Raw genomic sequence first — 9351 nt, 5'->3', positions numbered from 1 at the left:
GGTGAGCATTTGTGTCTCCACACCTCTCTGATCCAATTAAAGTTGTCATCTGTGTTCGTTGATTGCTCTTTGACCTTTTTGGATGCAGAGAAATAACCCGATCGTGTGGAGTAGGTTCCTGTTGGTAGGGGTTGCCAAATAAATCTGTCTTCCATTCCGCTTCTACTCGGATGTAGGCTCATGATCTTTGTTGAAAGCTCAGGTAAGAATTTTTCAACCCTTGCTCTGTTCCAATTTAGATCGTCTGTTAGGAGATCCGAGACCATTAGATCCATACCTTCCTCTTGAATAGGTCCATAGGGTTTAACATTGTCGTCTAGGGAGATCCATGAGTCCTTCCAGACTGCGGTTGTCTGTCCATTACCAATGGCCTTTCCAATGTTGTCTTTTAGGAGGTCTCTCCCAAAAAGGATACTTCTCCATCCATGTGAGCAAGCACTTGGTAGATTTGTATCTAGGAAGCCTTGTCTCTGACAGTATTTTCCTTTTAGGATTCTCGCTAATAGGCAATCAGGGACCGTGATGATTCTCCATGTCAGTTTAGCCAGTAACGCTTGATTGAACAACTGAATGTCCCTTAGTCCCAATCCTCCCATAGCTTTTGGATTAGTCAAACGATCCCAAGAGACCCAGCACATCTTTTTTGTACCATCAGACCCATCCCACCAGAATCTTGTTAACACCGTTTGTATTCGTTTGCAGAGGCTTATTGGGATTTGGAAACAGCTCATTGTGTACGTTGGTATCGCTTGGAGTACTGCTTTTAGTAGAGTTAACTTCCCTGCTCTACTGAGGAAGCGTGTTGACCAGCTCAGGGATCTTTGGCGTATGCGGTCCACAATAGAGGTAAATAAATCTCTCTTCCTTCTTCCAAAGTGTTCTGGCAGACCCAGATATTTGCCTAAGCCTCCTACTTTATTGATTCCCAGGATCGCTTTTGCTGTAGTCTTGACTTCCTCCGGGGTTTTTGAATAGAAGGTAATGGAGGATTTGAGCTTGTTTATCTTCTGTCCTGAGGCCTTGCCATATTCTGAAAGTATTTGTACCAATTTCTCACAACTTGTACGGTTTGCTTGACAGAAGAACATGGTATCATCTGCAAACAGCAGATGATTCACCCTTGGGCAAGCTCTTGCTACTCTGATTCCTTGGAGTGTTCCATCTCTCTCAGCCTTTCTACATAGTCCTGTCAAGACCTCTCCACACAGAATGAAGATATAGGGCGACAGTGGATCTCCTTGGCGAATTCCTCGGTGAGGTATTACATTGCCATAAACTGAATCATTTACTAGATAGGAGTATGATACCGTTGTTATGCACTGCATGATCCAGTTTATCCAACTAGCATCGAAACCTAGCCGTTTTAGGACTGTAGATATAAAGTGTCATTCAACCCGATCATACGCCTTGGACATATCAATCTTCACTGCCATTGTGCATTTCTTCTCTGCTTTTGAGTTCTTTAGAAAGTGTAACACTTCATGAGTAATTAGTACATTGTTTGAAATCGCACGTCCTGGGATGAAAGCTGATTGATTCTCAGAAATGATAGATGTTAGAACTGGTTTGAGCCGTAGAGATAGGAGCTTTGAGATAATATTGTAGTAGACATTGCATAATGCAATAGGTCTGTACTCCTCTACTCTCTTTGCGGTTGTTATTTTGGGAATCAGTCTGACCACTGTTTTGTTGATTGACTGTGCGAGGATCCCTGAGGTGAAGAAGCTTCTGGTTTCCTCTACAACTGCTGGTCCTACCGTCTCCCAGTTTGCTTGAAAAAAACAGGCTGAGAAGCCGTCTGGCCCCGGTGCCTTGTCAGGGTGGATAGCGAAGGTAGCTTCTTTGATCTCCTGAGCTGATGGGATAGCTCTCAACTTCTCGTTTTGGTCACGAGATACACATGGCTTCAGTGCTTTTGCTACCGTCGGTGAACTGTCAAGATTTGTGGCCGTGAAGAGGGTAGAGTAGTAGTTGCAAATAACCTGAGAGATTTGTTCTTCCTCATAAAAAGGTACTCCTTCCTCATTCTCTAAAACTGACATTCGATTCTTGGCTTTTCTTCCTTTAGTAGTAGCATGAAAATACCATGTGTTTGAATCTCCCAACGTTAACCATAGTTGTCTACTTCTTTGTTTCCAGAAGTTCTCTTCAGCTTTATACAGATGGAGTAGTTTTTTATTGATCTCTCGAATAAGCTCCTCATCTGTTGTTGGGGCTGACATAGCCTCCTCCAGATTATGTTTTAACTCTTCCAAGGCCTTGCTGCTATTCTCAGAGTGCTCTTTACTTCATAAACAAATGGCTTTTCTGCATTTTGCCAGTCTGTGTTCCACCTGAAGGTGCGCGTGCCTGTTCCAAACATCTTTGACCAGTTGTTTGATTTCCAGATTGTCTTTTAACCTTCTATCGAATCTAAACAGTTTGTTTCCTCTCTTCTGTGTAGTATCGAGGAAGGAGAGGAGTGGTCTGTGATCTGAGCCTTCGAATCTGAGATACTGGCTTCTACAGGCTGGATACAGTTCTGTCGACTCACTATTACTGATAGCTCTGTCCAGGCGGCACCGCACCAGATGTGAGTGTCTCTGAGCTCTCCAGGAAAGGAACCTTCCTGAGTATTTTAGATCAAATAAGTCGTTTGTAGACATAAAGGATCTGAATGCGCTGAAAGTCCCTTCTGCCCTGACTGGTCCTCCACACTTCTCACTATTGTCCACAATTTCGTTGAAGTCACCTGTGAGGAACCAGGGTTCACCTGGGGTTGATTGTAAATTTGATATTTCATTCCAAACATGAAGGCGTTTTGTGTGATCCGGTTCACCGTAGACAAATGTAGCATGAAAGGTTTTCCCTTTGTAGGAGATAGATGTATCAATGAAGTCCTTTGATGATTTATTAACATCAGCTCTATGTCATGTCTCCAGGTTAGGAATAAACCACCTCCACCATTCTGTTGTGGGGGTACCGCAAGGTAGTTGTCAGAGTTGAACCACTGGAGCTCTTTACGAATCATCTCCGTGGGGTTTTTGGTCTCGCATAGGAATAAAATGTCAGGAGCATTCTTCTTATGAATCTCCTTCAAGCGCTGGACTGTTGTGGGATTCCCCAAACCGCAACAGTTCTAGCTCAGTACTAATAAGGACCCGGGCGTGGAGAGGCCCGAAAATCCGGGTTCCTCTTCCTGATTGCTGGAATAAGCTGGACAGGTGGGTTCGTGTGAGAGGAGGCTGCCACATTTGAGTTGGTATGTGCTTGAGCTGATGTTTGCTTAGCTCTGATGGGTACATTCCTCTCTGAGGGACCCACCTCCATACTCGGTGAGTTCAGAATTTGCGATAGCTTTCGCTTCTTTGAGCTGGCTCCTTTGAGAATATTTGGGCTATAGCGCAGGGGCCTTCGTCTTGCAGCTCTGGCGGATCTTCTTCGTATTTTAGTTAAGGTATCACGTGATGGTTCCTCTTCTTCCTGATTTTGACATAAATTGACAGGTTCTTCTATCAGTTCTTCCTCTGCTGCATTAGGACTTACTATGAGTGATCTGATTCTTGCAGGTCTCTCACTTGTGTCCCCCGGATTCTCTTGTTCCACCATCTTCGGCTGTTCACTGCAAAGTCTCTCCAGAATCCCTTCCTCTTCTACCCTGGAAGGGGTGTTGTATAAAGCCATTGGGTCTGGGAAGAGGGTTGCTCGCATGTAGTCGTCCTGTTTCGGTGGGCGGGGGGTAACAGGATTACATTCTGACGTCTCTCTTTGCTCCGAGTTGGGTGACCTCCTTTGGGTAGAGGCTAGGATTCTTGCAGCCGTTTCTTCCATGAGCCCATTAGCATCTGTGTAGAGTACTCTTTGTCTTCTGGCCGCTGCCTCCACTGGATCATCACAGCTCATGTAACCTCATGTAGGTCTTCCATTATTGCTTCCTTCGCCCTCCCCTGGTTGTGCTGAGATCTCTGTTGTTGGTGAGAGGATGGCAGCATAGCACTATTGATCTCATATCCTGTTGTCTCTTGCTCAGCTCTCGGAGGTAACTTTGCTATGGCGTTCTCAGAAATTACTAGAGGAACTTGCGCTTGTTTTGGTCTCCATAAGCCTTCACTTCTCTGTGGGAAGAGGTCTCTTCCTCTCTGTCCTTGTCTGCTGGTAACTTCTCTTTGTTTTGCGTAAGCGGGGGACCCATTGTAATGGGTTAACTCCTGAGTTGGTTTAGTTTTCCAGGTTTGCGCATCTTCCCTCCTTCCACCCTGATTTATCTCTGGTGGTGGGTTTCGAGTCTGTTTTGTTCCCACTCGCTCTCCATAGGTATTCCCATGCCTGTCCACTCTTCTGTTAAACTCTTCTTGATTTTGTTTTGTTGTTTCTCTCCTTTCCTCCTTCTGATAGGAGTTTGAACTGTTTCTCAGAGAGTTTGAGGCCCGGTAAATATTGCGTTCAGCGACGGGATTAGAGACCTTTGCAGTTTGTCTCTCTTCAAAAACAGAGCTTGGTATCTTATCTCCTCTTTTTGTTTCTGGGAAGCTAGGGCGTGGGATTTCCTCCAGTCTTTTCTTGGGGCAGTTTGAGCGTGAGTGGAGCAGGGAATAGCAGTAGGAGCAGTGCATCTCCAATCTTTCATACTCCAAGGTAATCTTACTCTCCTCTCCTGAGTCAAATTCAACTATAGATTCTTTAGTGAGGGGTTTGAGGCCATCAACCAAGACTCTAACTCTCGCTGTTGTACGTGATAGCTCGTGAGTTTCGTAGGTGCCTAGCTCTTGGCCCACTCTAGCTACCATCTCGTCATGCCAGTAATGCAGAGGGAGACCCTTAATCTTTATCCAAAAAGGTATCATCGAGGGGAAGGATGTGGATATTACTGGTTCCCATCGTTGGATTATGACCATCCAATAAGCAAAATGGTAGGGTCTGTTGTCAAGTACCCTCCTTAGGTCTTCTTCTCTTTCAAAGCGGAATTGGAAACAGTTGTTCCCAAGATCTGACCCCACTGGTCTTCCTTGTAGGTGCCACTTCCTTGGGAGAGCCGGTATGAGAGCCCAGATTCGCTGCTCTTGTGGGTTTGTCAACCTCCCTATCAGTGTAAGAGCATTGTCTCTTATGAGGGCTGTGTTGTCCAAGCTAGGAGCCTTGATTTTTTTTGATAGTTCATTCATCATCGTCTCTCATTTGTCTCTTCCCTTTCTCCTCTTCTGTGTATCTGGGGGCCATAGTGATCACAGTAAGGAGAAGAGATTATCTCCGCTGGAGGAGTTATCAGTCGACTCCGAGCAATGTAGACTGGAGAGAAATTAGTAGCTTTGGTTTGAGTTGAAGGTAAAAACTGGTCTGGTGAGTTCTTACTACAGAGGTCAGGATTTGGTGGAAGTTTAACGGTGTGGTAAGCTTGAAGCAAGGTGAAAAGAGGTTGAGAGTTGCGAAATCGAGTGGATCTTGAGCTCACCGTGAAGATGAAAGACCGTGGAGGATGCTTCTTTTGGACAAAGAATAGGGCTTCCACTTTGGTTGAGCTTTGAATCCCGTACACAACTTCCTAAATTGAAAAAGAAGTGAGTTGTCGCTTTCTTTCTATTATCCGCTGGTCTCTTGATGTAGCCTCACCTTGAACCTTGTGTCTGGGAGAGAAATTTCATTGAGCCCACAATTTTTTAAATATCAAATACTCAAACACTATTGGTTGGTGAACCTAGAGGTGAACCCAAGAATTTCTCAAAAGGAGATCCATTAATTTTGATTTGAGGCCAAATACACATGCTACTTCATCAATTCGTCACCCATGTGATATTCACATGGTTGTGTATACACATAATAGGTAATGAGTATAAATTTATAATTTATTATGAATGATAAAATTTAGTGGACATTGTATTAAGCTATAGTTGATCATAAATAGGTACATGTATTTCGAAAAGCATCAAAAGTGAATGATTAGTTAGTTGTTGCATGATTGTGTTCAAACAAAAAAAAGTTAGTTGTTGCATGAAAGATTCGGCAGTTGTTATTAAGGCTAAAATCAGAGAAAGATTCGGCAGTTGTTATTAAGACTAAAAAGTTAGTTGTTGCATGAAAGATTCGGCAGTTGTTATTAAGACTAAAATCACAACGACATTTAAGAAGCATACTTGTAATTTTATTTGAAGTAGGTAATTTCTCCCAGACCCTGAATAATATTCGATTTAAAATGTTGTATATGTAAGTATGTTTTTGGGTAAAGGATATGTAATGTAGCTATGATTGGTTTAAATGAACTCATGGGAACATCCTACTCACAAGGTAACATCCTACTCAAATGTCCTAACAAATAGTTGAAAACTCCAAATTAATATGATTTCTCAATCAGAATTTTGTTTTTGCATCACCCTTTTTTGACTAAAGGCTTTCACATCACCCATTTTCTTGAAGAGATCATGAAATTTTTTGACTACATAAATAAAACCATATTATTTGTACCGTACGTCACAACCCATTCAATTTGAAGCTTTATAGGAGTGTAACACTGATTCATCATCTTCGGGGTCCATGTCCTTAGTCGGATAAGATATTTTGACTTACGATATAACGAGCAATTCAATATGTATGTCGACACGTTATTATGAGTAAAAAAAATTATTTGGGGGTTTTGGAAATGGTCGATTGGTTCAAAGAAAAGTTACAAATAAATAAAGAGAAGGGAGCCAAAAAAAGAAGACGGGTGACATTCAATATGTAATAAAATAGTTTATCCTGAATCGTTAATATTTTCTGACGAGTGTGTGATCGAATTTAACATCAACAAAATTTATACAAAAAAAAAGGTTAATGTGACGTGAGAAACGATTTGCCTTAGCCTAAAAGAAATATTTGCCATGCACTCTCTCTTGTGCATAGTCATTTCCACATAGATTAATTTTGTTCAGCACTAGATATTTGAAGACTCTGATTTTCTATGTAATACAATGGAGCAAAATGTGTGTTATCCGAAGCTTTTGTTATGATCAATGAACCTCTTTTATTTGCTTTTTATTCGTTTCTTGAGCCCCATTGACCATTGTTGGCTTTATTTGTCTTAGGGGGAAGATTGATGATCCTGTGGATCTCAAAAGTTTCTAAAATGCTTGGAGGTCAAGATTATGATATGGTCTTATATACTCTTTTTTTTTTATAAGTATGGTCTTATATACTCATGTCATTATATTTTCTTGGGTCACGTTATGGTGCAAAAGAGAACTATGAAATAAGAAAAACAGATGAGTTCGGCTAAATATATTCAGTCTCTTGCTCTTGTCAACAATGCATAACAAAAGTGTTAAAGCTAAAAAATAGTTTGTACAGTATTTTGGTGGGAAGGTTATTTAAAGGGAAAGACAAAGAGACAAGAGGCAGTTATAAGAAATCTCTGAATCGCTGAGACTTGACCTTTGTGGTAATGGATGAGTCATGGGTAGGTCATCAAGACACACACAAAGCCACTTTCTTGGGGGTAAAGGCAATGAGAAGATCAAGCATAGTACATATCCTCTATTTTTTCTTTATTGTTTTCAAAACAAATAATTATATAGTTAAAGGAGACATAGGTTTTGCAGCCTTGAAGGCCACCATTAACCGGGGTAAGCACCCCGGTGCTTAACCATTTTAAAATAAAAAAAATGGAAATAGTAAGCAGCAGTAAGCGTTGGTTATTCCCACTGTTCGCGGGTCCTACTGACACGTGGCGGTTTAACCGGGGTAAGCACCCCGGTGCTTAACCATTTTAAAATAAAAAAAATGGAAATAGTAAGCAGCAGTAAGCGTTGGTTATTCCCACTGTTCGCGGGTCCTACTGACACGTGGCGGTCCGCGATTGGTTCATTTTTAATTTTTTTTTTAATTAGACAAAAACCAAAAAAAAAAAAAAATTAAGCACCCCATTTGAGATGCTAGGGTTAATTATGCCCTAAATCTATCCAAGGCCCGCATCTGCTATAGTAATATCAAGAACTAATGAAATGTTTTAGGGTTTTGATTTTGATTTTCCAAATAATTAACAGAACAACTTATGCAATTTCATGGATATCTTCAAATGTCTTGAAACATTTAATTATTTGTTAATATATTGAAACTTAAAAGATGCCATGCAAATTGGTGATCGATATGATATGAGAATGTCCAAAAATGTGAAAAGAAAAAGAGTTAAAGAAGGAAAGATGATCGATGCAATGACGTTAGTCTCCGATAAGCTTTTTAACCTAGAAGTTGGCAAAATAGCAAAAAAATATTTACTTTTCTTTTCTCCTTTTTAAGCCTGATTTATTTTTTCACATATATCTATAGACGTGTAGGAGATAAGATATGTTTCCTAGTTAATTGGTGAGGGCAAATTAAGAAATCAAATATTAAGTAACACTTTTTGAATAGGTGAGGGCAAATTAAGCCATGCAGAAGGGGACGTCGTGGATTTGAACCTTTCTGTGTTGGCAATGTGACTTTCTGATGCCTTTATTTCTTTAATGTCATGCTACGATAAGAAAGATCGGTTATATATTCATTTATTTAATATAGAAAAAGCAATAAAGAAGCAAGGAATTAGTTATATAAAAATACACAAAAAGAAGATCCATTTGAATTGGATCCCACCATATAATATACATGCTACTTCATCAATTCGTCAGCCATGTGATATTCATATGGTTTGTAACTCATATATGATATATAGTTAATGAATATAAATATATAATTTATTATGCTTGATAAAATTTAGTGGACATTGTATAAAGCTATAGTTGATCATAAATAGGTTCATGTATTTCGAAAAGCATCAAAAGTGAATGATTAGTTAGTTGTTAAGACATGTATATATGATTCGGCGGTTGTGTTTTTTTTAACACTTGGAATTTTATTTATAACAAGAGAAGATACAAGGTAGGATGCTTTTGTGAAATACAAAGCCAGCAAGAAAACAAGTTCTTCTGGAGACTAGGCCCTAAAGAGGGAAACATAACACACACAACACCACAACTACCAGTGGCGGATCTAAAAAATATATTGAGTGGGGACATAATTAATTAATTAATTATTATTCAAATTAATTATTATTCAATAATATTCCTTAAATGTGTTCTAATATTTTTCAATAAGAATAACATTTAGAAGAAAAATAAATTTGTGAAATAATATAACTAAAAAATAAATGAAGAAAAATAGTGAATATACTAACAAAATGATATGAAAAAAGTATATATACATATATATTTTTGTTTTTTTGAACACACTTGAACTCAAAATATATAAAAACAAAAGTTTTAGAATGAAATCAACATAGGAACAAGGAAAAAAGAACATGAGAAAAATAATGAAACACGTGGTCAAAAAAAAAGAACCAGAAAAGTAAAGGAAAGATAAAAATAGCAC

The 9351-nt window shown here is 39.6% G+C and overlaps 1 protein-coding gene across 1 annotated transcript; it reads right to left on the bottom strand.

Moving 5' to 3' along the window:
• Nucleotides 1–178: 178 nt before the first annotated feature.
• On the bottom strand, nucleotides 179–638 carry LOC106324528 (uncharacterized mitochondrial protein AtMg00310-like). Its single transcript, XM_013762485.1, has 2 exons — nucleotides 278–638; nucleotides 179–225 (listed from the first exon to the last, which is right to left on the bottom strand). Exons 1-2 carry the CDS (start codon nucleotides 636–638, stop codon nucleotides 179–181), a joined length of 408 nt encoding a protein of 135 aa, XP_013617939.1.
• Nucleotides 639–9351: the final 8713 nt, after the last annotated feature.

Source organism: Brassica oleracea, chromosome C2, assembly GCF_000695525.1.
Source record: "Brassica oleracea var. oleracea cultivar TO1000 chromosome C2, BOL, whole genome shotgun sequence".
Taxonomy (NCBI): domain Eukaryota; kingdom Viridiplantae; phylum Streptophyta; class Magnoliopsida; order Brassicales; family Brassicaceae; genus Brassica; species Brassica oleracea.
The sequence above is the reverse complement of the archived record's forward strand: the minus strand, read 5'-3'. Positions and strand labels throughout refer to the sequence as shown.

Excerpts from the sequence above, each read along its gene's own strand:
- LOC106324528 (XM_013762485.1), bottom strand. The coding sequence starts at position 638 with ATGTGCTGGGTCTCTTGGGATCGTTTGACTAATCCAAAAGCTATGGGA. Across the intron at positions 226-277 it reads TGGACCTATTCAAGAGGAAG|AGCAAGGGTTGAAAAATTCT; the intron begins GTATGGATCTAA and ends AAATTGGAACAG.